This window comes from Eptatretus burgeri, chromosome 2 (genome assembly GCF_056783735.1).
Source record: "Eptatretus burgeri isolate ZD-2024b chromosome 2, Ebu_testis_v1, whole genome shotgun sequence".
Lineage (NCBI taxonomy): Eukaryota > Metazoa > Chordata > Myxini > Myxiniformes > Myxinidae > Eptatretus > Eptatretus burgeri.
This window is the reverse complement of record NC_140962.1, coordinates 45,815,863-45,831,673: the sequence shown is the minus strand read 5'-3', so window position 1 is coordinate 45,831,673 and position 15,811 is coordinate 45,815,863. Positions and strand designations below refer to the sequence as shown.

General features: G+C 43.4%; 1 protein-coding gene across 1 annotated transcript in view; it reads right to left on the bottom strand.

Annotated features, from left to right (window-relative positions):
- LOC147031963 (uncharacterized) overlaps positions 1 to 15,811 on the bottom strand; it is a 230,344-nt gene that overhangs the window by 179,513 nt on the left and 35,020 nt on the right. The window contains exon 5 of the mRNA XM_085850276.1: positions 1,516 to 1,644. Coding sequence (XP_085706402.1) covers positions 1,516 to 1,644 — 129 coding nt within the window. The remainder of the gene's footprint in view (positions 1 to 1,515; positions 1,645 to 15,811) is intronic.

The window sequence follows — 15,811 nt, the reverse complement described above, 5'->3', positions numbered from 1 at the left end:
TTTTTTTCATGTAATAACTGTATGGTAGTAGTATTCAAATACATGTTTACTTTTCTTAATCAGTCATATATATATATATATATATATATATATATATATATATATATATATATATATATATATATATATATATATATATATATATATATATATATATATATATTACAGTCATGATCCCTCAAAAATTGAAAATTTTCATTTTCGCCGAAATTCAGGTGAGGATTGCAAATATATGACAAGATATACCACTTCAAATTGTTCACCATTGGAAAGAGCATATTCAAGTTTACAAAAGTGTCAAATATCAAAGTGGTATCATTTTTTAAAATATATTTTCTATTTTTTTTTTTTTAAAACTGTTGTTAACACAGTCATGAATACATGAAGTGTGTGCATGGTGTGAGCACCATGGTAATCATGAATGATTAGTTCTATGATTTAAATTAATAATACAAAAATATATCACATACTGCAATAACAATGTAATAAAACATTTCACCCATAAAAATAGGGCCACAACCACATTTTCAACCCTCAATATCTCGGAGTTGACCGCATCTATGGACCTAAAATTTTACGCAGCTTCATTTTGATACCTGGGAACTATTTTATGAAAGTTTAAAGTAAATCTGAGGGGGTCAACTGGGAGGCCTCCGGTGATATGAGGTGGAATGACTGGTGAGTTCATGGCATGTCATAATATTGGAGTAAGTTACTGGATCAAATGGAATAATGTCACTATACGGATAAGAGGAAGCTGTAGGCTACAACACCACCACCACCACCACCAACAACAATTAACATTCTGCAACACAAGAGCAAAGATGCAAAGATTCTCCTGAAGCACTGACACCAAAGCAGTGAAACACAGAATATGTTTATAATGAGAAATGTACTGTGTTTGGAACAAAGAAAGACAAACAAATACAGAGTTGGGTGGGGATAGCCCAGAGTTGGCTGAGTAGTGAGAGCTGTACAAGGAAGCTCAGATTTGAAAATTAGCTTTTTCAAATACTGTATATAAATAAATTGGCATGGTTTGAAAAAGTCAAATTTATCTTCTCAAACTTTGATTGAGTATTTGACCAGAAGTGGCATAATAATATCTGGAACAACAAGGTCTCCATTAACTATTCCTGAACATAATCACCAAGTACAAAGTTACAGGTGCTTCTGCCTGGAAGTTGTTTACTTACAGGTAAAGTGACAAACGATGGCATTTAATAAAAATACTAATAATAATAATATAATGTGAAGCATTAGGCTGAGTAAGGTTGATAAGATGCTACGTGAACTATTCTGATTTATTTCAACAGTTGGGAGAAGGTTCGAACCAACGCACATGGAGTTAAAAGAGAAACTGCATTATCGTTTAAGCATGCAGAAGCAAAGATAGATTTCCAGGATGACCGTAGACAATATTTTTCAGAATGCATCCCCGTTTTGTGAAGAAATGCTCCAACAAAATGCAGGCCACATTTCAAATGCATAAATTTTAAGTCCTGTGAGCCTTACTCTTAGCTGCCTTTCCCTCTGTTGACTCCCACGATGCATCCTGAACCTGGCTATCCACCGATCCTTCCCGCCACTCCTCCTGATGCAGATCTTCGGCAATGGGCTCCTCTTCACCATGCTCTTGGAAATCTGCACAAAATATCCATCAATTTCAGTGCTATTCTGGAGGAGTTGTCATCACTTGTATTTCAAGTGGCCAAGGGTTATGGAGGAATGCATACATAGATAACATGATGAACAACTCGCTAAATCACTTGTGCTTTGTGGGTGAGGCAGAAACACTTGAAAAAAAAATCCATTCCAACCAATCTAATACCAGAATAGAGAAGAGTAATTCGACTGCGCGTAGTCGACGGGTATGCCTCCGCTCTCCCGCACAAACACTTGAGTATTGACATATTTGACCCTTGACCTTTATCATATCTGGCCCAAAATCTAATCAGTTAATTGCCATGTCTAACTTTACCTTTGTACCAAGTTTGATGAAATTCTGTTCAATATTTCTTGCGTTAGGGCGTAAAAAGTAAAACTTCAGAGTTTGACCTTTGACCCTTGACCTTTATTACATCTGGCCTAAAATCTAATCACTTAATTACCCTGTCTTACTTTACCTTTTACCAAGTTTGATGAAATTCTACAATTTGCTTCTTGAGTTATCGCGTAAACGAAAATCCGGACGGACGAACGGACGGACGGACAACCCGGAAACATAATGCCTCCGGCACCCTTGGTGCGGAGGCATAAAATACAGTAAATTCTCATAAAGGGGAATAGTCTTTGAAATCGATTCTCTGATTCTCATACCACACTCTGTTACAGAACAGTGCTGCCGACAATTTCTTGGCAAGGGTTATACTGGGTGGTTTGGCATTGCCTTCCCAGCAGTCGTTAGGGCAGGAGTTTGGAATTTTACCATGGTGCCATCAATAGCTTGCCTACTCTTTGCAAAGGACACCATGAGATCTTTAACGTCCACCAACTAATGCTGGCAGACGGGACACCGGAACCAAAATGAAGAAGAAACCCTCTACCTTCCATGTTTGGGTCTATTCGGAAAAATGAAAGTCAAGCAATTTTCATTTACTGATATATTTTGTAGACAAGAAACCAATGAAGACAACTGGGATAAGAAACCGGAGATAAAAATTAATTTATTCAATGCACGCTCAAGCCGATCTTGGAAACAAAACGAAGAAGAACCTTTCTCAAACTGTATTTCGTTTGCTTCTACGCTTTGCCTACTTCATATTAAAAATAACCCGATGTACAGAGAAAGATATACATGAAGATATACATGAAGATATACATCTGGGAACAGATATACATGAAGATATACATCTGGAAACAGATATACATGAAGATATACATCTGGGAACAGATATACATGAAGATATACATCTGGGAACAGATATACATGAAGATATACATCTGGGAACAGATATACATGAAGCAAAAACATGTGTACGGCATCTGTGCATATATAATACATCGTGATTATATACCTCAAATCATTCTAATTGCACTGGGCTATCGACTAACACCCAGGCCAAAGGTCTGCCGATCTGTGCTGCTTCATGCAATGGTGGAACATGATTTTTATTTGGGTGAAGTCAGGCCAGCTGTCCACAGCCAATTGGTGTAAAGCAGTGGGGTGGAGTCAGGGTGGCTGATCACTGACCGATATATAATATGTGATGTTTTCTAAGTTAAAAATGTGCATAACTTTGAGGAATTGAAGAAACACCCTGGAACTCGAACTTGTTCTCGAACTAACATTAATAAATCCATGTACCAAGTTTCAGTTGAATATGTTAAAGGGTATGGGGGGGGGGGAAGCCTGAAAAACCACAGGTGGGATTGATGGACAGAGGGCAAAGCTATAGTCTCGTCTGGTGAAACCGGTCAGGGACTAATAAGCTGAGATGAAAACACATTGAACCCTTCTTACCATCTTAACCAGTCCATTACAAGATGGAAAAGCATACAAGACAACAGGAAAACAAAAACAGTCAACTTTAGGATGATTTTGTGGAACGTGTTGAGAAGGTTTTTTGCCCCATGATATTAAACAGGAGATATTTAGCTGATTGTTTGATCAGGTCTTGTGAGAATGTCTTCAGACTCCATGGTCACCTTTTATTTAAGTTTGGTTGGTTTTCGTGTCAATAAGTTCCGATTACATTATATTTGATAAAATAATAATTAATTAATTATTTTAGTGAGGTAAATTATTTAATTAATATTATTGTTTAATATAGATCGTATTAAATAATGAACGTATTTGGATAAAAATAAAATAAATAAATATTATTTTGTAAAATACATTATAAACAAGCATTAAACTAATTTATTGGTGGTTGCTAAGATACACAGTGCACCATGTTAAAATCGTAGGTTATTGACGACAGCTTGACTATTGAATGACAGATTGAGTCTATGGTTAGATGGAGGTGCTGTGTCACGGGCATGTCGACAAGGTAAAGTGTTTATCACTTAATTTATTATCATATAAGGTGGTGTATGATTAAAGTTAGTCATATGTCATAATACTTTAAATAAAAGTAATAATTAAATGAGTAAGGATATTGCATTGCTGTGTTGACTGACTGTCTGGACACAACTTTGACATTGTTGGTCCATTGATGTTGAATAATCTACTGATATAGATCTGTGACCAGGGTTGTGGATCCTTCGTCTGTAGAAGTTCTGGGCTGAAAGGATCAAAACATCAATGAAAGATAGTGCGCAGCTGATGATCCGGATAGTTGGGAAATCAGTAAATTGCTTATAAGTTAAGGTTATAACTTTAAATAAAAAATAGCTTTTCTTAAGTACTTACCAGTGAATAATATATCTGTGTTTGTGTGTTGATATAAGTGTGTTTGTATGCATAGGTATGTATGTGTGTGGATGTGAGTATTATGTCATGTCTGGCTTCCTTCTTGGGAATACGGTGCAGTAATTGATCATTATTTTGATTATGATACACATTTGCACGAAAATAATTATTTCCAACTCTATCCAACACATCCAGATATGCCACGACACTATCATCATTACGACTCATCTGCGATTAGGCTTTCTGGATAAATCATATGAATCAGCCCATCAAAAAACTTAAAATTAATCACACAAATATCATAAACATAACGACATGTAGAAGATACCATTTTAGCTTCGCCTAACTTCTTGTCATTCATCAACTTCTGCACAAATGAAAACTCACAATAAACAAGGAAAATGTCCGCTCATAGAGGGCTGCAGTTCCCTCCAATTGGAATGCCTTTTATTTGTTGAAATATTTTCCCACAACAAGACACAAAAGTGTTCAACAAAACAAAATTAACAGCATCTTGAAATTTTTTGTTGGTAAAAACAATTAAAACCCAGATATTTTTTCTTACAAAAGAATGACTCATCAAACCTGAGCCATAAAATTTTATTATAGGAGCTAAAAACTTTATCAATACCACTAAAGACTGTGTAGTGTACTTTTCATCAGTGCAGATTTGTTGTACTTTAAAATCGCCAACTTTGCAGCAGTGTAGGCATGGTTTTTATCTTGTTTCTAAACAATCACTTTGCCCAACACAACTACCGGGCTCTAGGACCACCCTCTCGAGTGAGGAGCATGGAGAAAAGCTGGAACGTAAGGATGATGAGGCTTTTTCCTACCTGGCAGCTCACTATTTACAACATCATGGGAAGGACTCACGGATTTGAGTTTCACTGGAGTTGAACAAAAGTTCACGGGGGGGGGGGGGGCGGGGTGCCGGGGTCACTGGAGTTCACTGGAGTTAAACCGCATTCGCAGTCCTATTTTCAGCAACATATTTCCTCTCTTGACTCAAAACGTTTATCACATGTCTGTTCGTGGCCCTTGTCCTCCAGCAGTACTTTGCTCTCTGCATTCGGAGCTTCGTACCACATGCCGCATCGCAGCTTTATCTTCAGTGGGTTTTCACTCCTTTCCACTGCAGGACTACAATCATCGAATCCCTTTTGTTGTGCAGCTTATTTGCATGGGCACTGGCCTTTTATAACACCCGAGTTATGAATGGATCATATTATTTTGTGGACACGATGCCGAATTGGCCCACTGGTGATATGCTATTGTTGTGGTGCCGGGTTCGGTGGCGAGGACAACCGCTAGATGGAGCAGTCTGGCCGTCTCCCACCGAACACCGGAATTGAAAGGTCGTCACCCCGGATAACTCCGGAGTCGACGGGTTGCTTAAAGGACCGTGCTCGCCAATATTTTGACGGCGTGAGGTAGGGTCCACTTGTCTAATTCCAATTTACCTAAGTACCCACGCCGTCTAACTACCAGGGAAGCCACACCCTCGGCCAACTTTGTCCGAACCGAGTTGCTGTTACCGACTCGGATCCAGCGTAACCGAGCGGAAGTTACCAAAGCCGCTCTGGACCAAATGAATAATTTACAGCACAAACGGCCTCACTATTTATCAAGCCCGCACCGTGGGTCAATGGCAAAAACGACAGGCAACGAACTGGAACATTTAACAGATATTTATTTACAATAGGGAGGGAGACAGAGCAGAGTTATCACGAATATGCAGGCAATGTACAGTGAGCAAAAGCACTTAACAATATCTACTTATAGGACGGCACCACCACAGACACACACACCAAAAGAAAATGGACCCCACCGGGTCTTTATTCGGTCCTCCAGCCGAGGAGGATAGTTCAGCTGGGGGGGACAGAGTCTGGCCGGGTACCTGGCCGCCTCGTGTGGTTACACCGACTCCAACCCACCACGGTGGGACACGAACCCACGATCCGGAATCCATGAGCCCACGATCCTGTCTGCCACGAATGACGACCGAGCACCACGGTCATGGCTGCCACGACCACCACCACCACGAGGAACCCCGGAAAAGATCGCAGACCAAGACCACAGATGACGATGACTGCAGACCAAAAGACCAAAGGGGCAAAAAGCAAAAAGCCCAGACGACGATGACTACTCCTGACGACAGCTCGCCACCTTTCTTATCCTTCCCCCCCCCCCCAACGGGTCGAGGGAACCGCTCCGAGGTAACTCGCCTCCGGAATGGACGAGGGGGCTGTCGGGCGATCAGTGGCCTCCCCTTATTGGACGGGCCGAACACTCCATCTGGCTGGGGTGGGAGTCGGCCCTGAGGTGATGAGCCTCCTGATTGGTTCGGTGGGGGCAAATGATGGCCATCCGTGATTGGAGGAGGTCCGGTGGGAGGGAGCAACGACCACCCTCCCCCCGTGCATGTCTGAGAACCCAGACGGAACAACCAGGGGAGTACCCTATTCCCCATCCACCATTGTAGCGGGGAGGGGGGGGATTTCAGGTAGGCTATCAGGCCGGCCGCTGTCGACTGGACGAGCTCATGGTGGGCGGAGGGAACCTCATCCCTGTACGTGACACGTTGCACGTGGGCGATGGATAGTGATGGTGCGGGAACGAAGGATCGATTTGTTTGGGAGGAAGATGTAAAGATGTAAAAAACCTGACTATAAAAGAAACCTGCAGTGCTCACATGAAATTAACCTATTAGACAGAAGGATGGGACCCTAACTATAAACACATACTTATCAAAATAACTGAACTGCGGGGACTCTGGCTGTTTGTGTGCAAATGGCTTCCAGATTCGTAACACTATTTCTTGCTTCTTAAGGCCCGGTCACACCTTGACGTTTTAGCCAGCGATGGCAACGTATTAAAATGTATGTAAAACGCTGGCTGACGTTGAACTTTTGATGTTTTTTTTAAGATTCGGACGTATTCATAACGAGTTGGTCGTATGCATAACATATTAGTAATGGACACAGAACGTTTCTTTGTGTTATAGATAACTTATACCAACGAATGCTGACCTGTTGTCGGCCTACACAACCGATGCCCAACGATAGTCTAACTTCGGCATAGCGCGTTGCACGCATCGCTGACGATGTCGTGACGTAGCCTATTAAAAGGCTGACGCACAACGATTCGAATCATAACTGCCGTAGAAATGGAAGTGTCAACATCGCGGTCACACCTTGGCGATCTTGCCAGCGTATGCCGACCTAAGAAAAATGTGTCTAAAACGTTGGGGCACGTCAAATACGGTATGAGTAAGTTTGGTATACGTGAGTACAATGCTAAAGTACGCTATCATACGTCGTAGTAAGTAGAGTACGTCAAGAAATTTTAAACATGTTCAAAATTTTACGACGTACTCGGCGTATGACACACGTTCTGCATGCGATGGGGATAAGTTTTACACACGATATGTGGACGCTTACACACGTCCACAAACGCTACTTATAAGCTACTCATAAGTCGAAACACGTCGCGGTAATGTCTTTTTTACGCGAAACTTATTTCTAACTTATGTTTGACGTGCTTTGAACCAATTCTTTACGTAGCCCCAACACACATCGACGTATGTAGACGTATTCCAATGACGTCTTCCGGTCGACAAAAAAAAAATAAATGAACGTGTTTCTAGGTTACAACTGCCATATAAAGACGTGTTCCCAGCAGTTTTGGGAATTGGTATATAAAAATGCTGCTCATAAAAGGGAACCCAACAGTGTTTTCGAGTTCCTTTTTGAGTCGATGTCCATGTCAGCAGTATCAGTTTCAGTATCAGTATCAGTATTAGTATTAGTATTAGTATTAGTATTAGTAGTAGTTTGTTCATGTTGGCAGTAGTAGGTGAGTGTGAGGGGAGGGTGTGGGTTATGATGGATCGTCCTTGCCTCCGCGTGTCCACGGGTAGGTTCATAGGCTGCCACTCAACGATTTAAATGGCTGCATCTCCACGATTGAAAGTAGACGCTTGCGCTCAACAATTGGATTTTTTTTTACACTCAACGACTTTTAAACGGTACCACTAAGCTATTTTCATTGTTTACAATGAACGATTTAAATTGCTGTGACTCGCCTTTGTTTTTTGACGCTGGCGCTCGGAAATTTTAATCGTTTCTATTGAACGTGCTAAATCGCTCAAACCCCACTATTGAAAGTAGACACTTCCGCTCAACAATTGGATTTTTTTTACACTCAACGACTTTTAAACGGTACCACTCAGCCATTTTCATTGTTTACAATGAACGATTTAAATTGCTGTCACTCGCCTTTGTTTTTTGACGCTGAGGTTTTGAAATTTGAAGCGTTTCTTCTGAACGTGTTAAAACGCTCAAACTCGACTATTTTAAATAGACGCTGCCGATGGACAATTGGAATCATAGCCAAGCTAGACATCGAAGTGTGAACATCCTCGTCATGCCGAAGAAAAGTTTGAAGAATGCTGCAAATAAGTGTCCTGGCCGTGGCCGTGGACGCTGACGCAAGGACGATCCATTATACCGACGTCTTTCAGCCTATGCGTAACTTAAAAGTAACGTCCGTCGATGTGTGGCAACGATCGCGTAACGTGCCAACAACACGTTAATCATAGGTTAGAAATAAGTTTCGGGTACGCTAAACATTACCTCAGCGTGTCTCAACTTATGATTAACTTACAAGTAGCATGTGTTGACGTCTGTCAACGATCGCAGACCGTGCATACAACTTGTGGCCAGCGTAGCGGAACGTGTGAGTCATACGCCGGCATACGTCGTGAAATTTCAAGCATGAAAAAATTTGAGGACAACTAAAAAGTACAACGTTTAAAGCCAACGTACAACGACGTATGGCAGTGTTTTTCAGCGTGCTCTCAATGTTATCAAAACTTACCCAGAACGTATTCAACGTGTGCCAGCGTTTTAGAAAAAAAATTAAAAAATCGGCATATGTTGGCTAAAACGTCAAGGTGTGACCGGGCCTTCATTGAACTTGTGACTGTATTCATCTGCACTCAAGCTTAACAGTTTATGGGACACGGCTCAGACTGAACTAAATCATCAACCTTTAGTGGTGAGTAGAAGTCGAAAACTCTATTTTCAAGAAGTGCATACTTAACGAGTGCCGAATCAAAATTTGTTTTCAAGGTAGAAAAATCAAAAACATCAAAGGATTTAATATTGTTGCGGGCCAGGGGTCTGGCGGAGAACGACCACGAGGTGGGGGTGAAACTACGTCGATTCCCACCAGACTCCCCCGGAATTGTAGGCCGTCGCTCACGGATAATTCCGTGACTCGGCAGGTCGCTTAACCGACCGTGGACAGCAATACCTCAATCGCGTGGCGTAGGGTCCTCCTGTCTAGAATCAAGTTACCTAATTAACCACGCGGTTTCGACTACCAGGGAACCATGCCCTCGATACACCTTGCCCAAACCGGATCACTCTACCAACTACCGACTACCTTTCCGGATTGGATGAAGTCGAGCGGCACTGCCAAGGACGTACCGGCTAGAAGGAATATATTATCGGAATAAAGACACACCTAGACTTAGATCCGAACCATGCTGGACGAATGGAGGAAAAGACAAAGACGAGCTGGGAATATTTCTACAATTATTTATTTACAATAAGCTGGGAAAAGCACGTGGCACAACAAAAAGGTTTATTCGGTATGTAATGCAGGGGAAAGATGAGAGAGGTGTGGTGCGGAAATTTTACAAGCAACTTACAAAAGCGGACACAGTGCAGACTTGACGTGAGATTAATAAAAGCAATAACAATCACAATAACAATGAAGATCTTATACAGGCTTATCTAACGGACAGGTGCCAACACACTCAGACACACACTCAGACAAAATTAACCCAATGAAAGGCAAAGGACTTTTCCAGCCAGGGAGGGAGGGAGTTGAGGTCACAGTTTTTGGTACCTGAGCGTTTCAGGGGAAGGGATGCTCCGTGGTGCGGCACCCAACAAAAGCTGTGCAGTTCGGTCCACAGCCGCATGTGTGGTAATCGTGTCTGCAGTAGGAGCTTGAGTGGAGGAGAGCGGAGTCCAAAATGGTGAGAGTTGAGCAGTAGCAGGACCAGACAAGAGGTTTGGTCGAGGTCGTGTCGGTGGGACCAGTAGGCTGGCCGTCGAGGCAAGACGTAGGCAAAGCCAGGCAGCAGGAACACTTTCACAACAATTTTCTTCAACCTCTCCAACTTGCAATTCTCTTCAACGACCAAACAACTCGCAATTCTAACTCGACCTCTCCAACAACCCGCAAAACCAACTCGACCCAACTCTGAGGATTGCTCGGTACTTTATAGATCACGCTCGGGGAGGAGCCATGGCGAAACCAACGTCATCATCCGATCCAAGTATTCCGATTGGACCGGGCCTTCATGTGGTCCGCCTTTCTGGGTGGGGTTTGGGCCAGACGCTAGTTTGGCCCACCCACCTGGGTGCAAAACGAACGTGATTCACCGCTCACGTCTGGTTTGGAGTAGACGGTGGAATACTCAAAGCGCCGGTCTACTCCATTAGACCATGTGGAGGGACTCGCTATTACCTTCAAAAAAATGATTTTCGTTGTGCAGATCACCAATCTGAATGAAATTTGGCAAACTTAAAGAATTTTAGACGCTAAGTCCAAATCCACTTGTTTCCACGTTGAGGATGTGACACAATTGATCATTTTTGGCAATTAAAGATACACCGAACATTAAAGCACGATTTTGACACAGAAATGAAGAATCAAGGTTAGACTGATATGTACGTCAAAGAAAACTCTTGTGAGGTCTTAAAATGATACAATATGTTTATACAGAGCCCTATTCACTGTTACTAAAGATGTTTATAATTAAAGGTCGTAAACCGAAGCAGTTACATATTTTTACCAGCCGAAAACGTCTGGACCGACCAGACAGGCCTTCGAGTTGACCAAGGCAACTTTTTGCTTCAAAGGCAGCCACACTGGCTATTAAAGGCAGTTACAGTGCCTATTCAAGACAGTTACATTGGCTATTACAGATTAAATCAAAGACAAAGAGACTGCGCGACTCAGCCTGATAAAAAGTAGAACCGCCACAAGAGGATTACTGTCTTAGAACTGCAGTATTTGTTGGTTTGAAGTGGTTGCTGAACTAGGCTCTTGACTGCTGCTATTACAAAACTCAAGTCCACTATTACATGCTAACCAACCTGAATACCACTGTCTAGTAGATCACCACAGCAAAAGCAGTGTGACACCCGCATTCACAGTTCATCGTCGGAATCATCGTCAGTTCCGCTTTCATCATCCATAAGTTCCATTTCTGCACAGGTCTGTTCATCGTTGGCGCAGTTTTGACACCCACAGCACTCTGTGCAGGACAGTCCTTTTGACCGGCAAGAACACTGCTTGGTCTTGCATTTCGTCTTCTTGCAATTACATTTCGTCGCCTCTTACAGTTCCTTCGGCGCTGGTGGTTTGTTCAGCCAGTGAAGAGTCAATGCTCCGTTGTGTTCCATCCATCCGTGAAATGTAGGAGAAGGGGCTTCTATAAACCTCTCAGTCGCGCGGTGGTGGATCGCAGACTGATAGTTCACTCTTTTGCAATGCAGCATCAGAGCGTCGCTTGTAGGCGGCAACTTCTGTTCTCCCAGCGACTGGCTGCAGAATAGCTTGTAGCGAGCCTCATCCACACTCTTCATGGTCGGCTGATTGTACATGGCGCAGACGAATTGTTCCAGGTTGTGAATGATATTCTGATCTGGCATGAATTCTCGACCAATGCTCCCGAAACAGGTGATGAGATGGGGACTCTTCATCATCAAGTCAAATGGGCTTGTTTTGCCCTTACCGTGGAATGCACTGGTGGTATCACTCCCCGTGAAATTGTTTATACCTATCAACGCATCGCAGACAGAACTTTCCAGGGCATTACTCAGCTTCCTAATGTCAACGACGATAATGTCCTTGGGACTTCCTGTGACCAGATGGAAATTTCGCGCCCGAATCGACTTCGAGTGAGCCAATGCCAACACAAACACATCAGGGTCGAAACTCTCTATGCGCACCGACTCTTCATTCTGTCCCGCGTGAGCGGCATGTAGCAGGTGCTTCGTGTCAGCTTCCTCATGGTCACATTCAAGTTCAGGTACTGACAACACAGTCATGACACCATTCGACGCCTTGATTTTCTCACGTTTGCCGGCATGACTGACGAACAACAGCATGTCGCCCAGTTTTGATGGAGAGATGTTTCTCGTCCACGATGAACTCTATCAACGCATCGTTGTTGGCTGCGCTCAGGAGATAATTGGCCCACTGTTTTGGAAGGGCTTGATCACGTCTGCAGATGGTTCGTACCTGAAGAACGCCCACCCTGCCCGCTCGTCTGGCATGCTCCAGGCACTTGATGCTGATACTTGGGTAAGTATCAAACACCACGTCCAGTCTCGAAGATTAGTTATGTCATGCTTTGGCCACTACGATGTTCAGCACCATCTATTCCAGTTTGCCGAAAGTGTTATGCAGTGAACCAGCCTTTATCGCCTGAATAACGGCCATTCCATCCACAATCGTTGCACCTTGGATAGGCCGAGCGTCCACACGGCAATCGGGCCACAGTTTCAGTATATGGTTGCGGAGTATGGCTTTGTCCGTCTTCGCAATCGAACCATCACCGGATGCCAGCGGGAAAGATATGTTCGCCAGTGGGTACGCGAGCAGATCGTGGAGTGTTACATTGCTTTACTCGCCAATCAACAGCAGTCGTGTGAAAAGACGACGTTCATTCGCAATTTCAACCTTCAGCGTCTGCTGGTGGGGAGTCGCCGACTTGCCTCGCGCCTTCAAGAAAGTTGCTAATTTGGCCTTCGAAATCGGACTGAAGAATGGGACCTCACCCGAGAGAAGCCGATCACGCATGAATTGCACGACAGCATTCTCTCCCTTGACATACGCGTTCATCAAGTCCGCGGAAGTGGCTGGCGGTGCGATGACACCTGAACTAATATTGACGAGTTCAAGGTGAGCGCCGGAGAAAGGGTTAATCATTTGAAGTACTGTGTCCATCACTTGTACCACCACTGCTTCGTTCTTCTTCGAGCTCGACACATCCAAATCCTTTCTCGTTCGGGGCTCGTTGTGGATACCCGCCATGGACTCACATTTCCTTGCGATTTCTGCACGTGCTGGTTGGGACAGGATCCACTTCTTCACAGCTGTGCTTTTCTGAGTGTAACCAATGATGCCTCCACTGGTCTTGCTGTCCCTATTTAAAGTCTGCTCTATGATCTGATCACACGCAACACTACTAAATCCATAACGAGTATGCCGTTGGGCAGTCCATTTGCCGTCCATGAACGCTTAATAGGTGTCTGGGTGGGAGTGCTCCAGCCCGGCCATTTCCAGCCAGTAAACGGGTAAGTACCTTGCATAGTTTAGGTGATCGTACGCAAAGTACCAGGGCATTGACGCTCTCGTGATTGCAAGGTGTTTCGGCCAGTTCGAAGTACGAGTTGCCCGTATAAGCTCTAGTGCTAGCTCCACCATTTCCAAGTCGGGCCATGTAATGTCCACACTTTGGTGTTTATTCAGGTCATCCCACACCATGAGTGCTCCTGAGTATAGAACATGTAAATTGAGGCCTGAGTCACCCTGCTGTGGACCCTGGCTGGCTTCATCCTCTGTAGTTGACTCTGTTTCTGTTGTAGAGCTACTGTCTACAACAGCAGCCTGAGCAATGGAACCAATATCAATGTCCTTCATGTACACCGCTTCGCTCTCAGACATTTTTGGTGGACGATAGAAAATCATGTCTGGGTACCGTTCCTGCAGTCTTTTCTTCAGTCTTGTTGCCTGGTAGTTGGCTTTATCCTGACCTTCGCATACTCTGAGTAGGTCATCAAACATCTCACACAACTTCTTCATATGTAAAGATTGCTTTCCATCAATGAGTCTTACTTGGATTACTTTATCACAGAAAATGTCAAATGTTGAGTCAGAGTTCACTTTCTGAGTTTGGAGTTTACTTTCACTCTGTCTGTGGTATGTGTCATTCACATACTCGTAATAACATTTATGGTGATAACAAACTGCCAGCGCCACACAGTCTTTATCCTTTATAGTTGTCATTATTCTCACATCACGTTCATCTCTCCTCTGCTCAGCAGTTTCCCTCAGCTTTCCTCCATCCTGTGTTTCTGCCAGGGACAACTGATCACGTTGAGATTTTCCTTTGACACGGATAAATTTGCCTTTTTTCTGGCATATCACACAAATTCTTGGCAGTACACCAGATGATTTGCCAGCTACCCTTTCTACAGAGGTTCTGAGGGATTTTCTACGTATTTTGTGGTATGAGTGTCCCTCTTCTTCTAGTCCACCCACCACCTCACTGGCTCTAGCAGAAACTGCAGTAGTGCTGGTTTCTGATTTCCTTTTCCTGGCTTCAGTACGTTTTATATGATCCTTGTTACAAAACGACGCATAGCAGAACCGGTGACAGCCGGCATCCACAGGAGGATCAGTCATTGGCAGCAGTTTCATTATTTGATCAGCCAGCAAACGGCATTTGTTGATAGTTTCACAATCTGTGGCGCCGCACCAAGCCTTCGCACATTCGCATACCTTAAGCCAGCTCTTATCCGTGAATTGCGTCACTTTCTCATCATCCTCCCCGCCCAAGTGTATGAAACAACGCATATTTGGTTGTTGAAAGACCAAAAATCACTCGAAATCACCAGACAACCATGGGCGCCGCCATCTTGATTTGTTGTTTCCTGGTCGTTTCCTCCGCGATTACAAGCATGCCACGCCCACTTCACGGCGGTAATTTCAAATGGTAATAACTGTCGGTGTGTCAACTTGTGCATATGGAAATAGGAATTTCAATGGTGTGTTCTCATGAATGTACAGGGTGAATTTCGTTTAGATTGGTGATCTGCATAACGAAACTGAACGAACCGACCCACCTCCACATGACCTACATGGGGCACATTGCGATTTTGCCTCAGAAGCGATCGTTGGGGAGGGTGCCATGGGTTGTCGTGGATTTTGCCTCAGAAATGAAATGGAGTGGGGATAAAATAAAAGGGAAAAATGATTTAATAACCTAGCTAAAGCCCATCGTAACACACCCCCGTGTCTTCCCACGACACAAGGAAGGGATCAAACTACACGTATATTAATGGAATAACTGACTCGGGACAACTGTATGTTGTATGCATACGGTTCTGAGAACCGTAACAATATTGAGAAATCTAATCCGATCTAAGAATTCTAAAGTGGAACAAATACTCCAGAAAGCGTTATGAAAGCTTATTTCTTTATGATGGTGTGCATGGTTTCTTTTTGTCCTCCATCTCTCTTTCTTTCTTTCTTTTTCTTTGTCGATGGAGGGTGAATCTTGCAAATAGTTTTTGTAAGGTTCACTTAGCAGTGCCCAGATGGGTTTGAGGGTAGAGGAGTAGCAGCTGAAACTCGAATCCTATC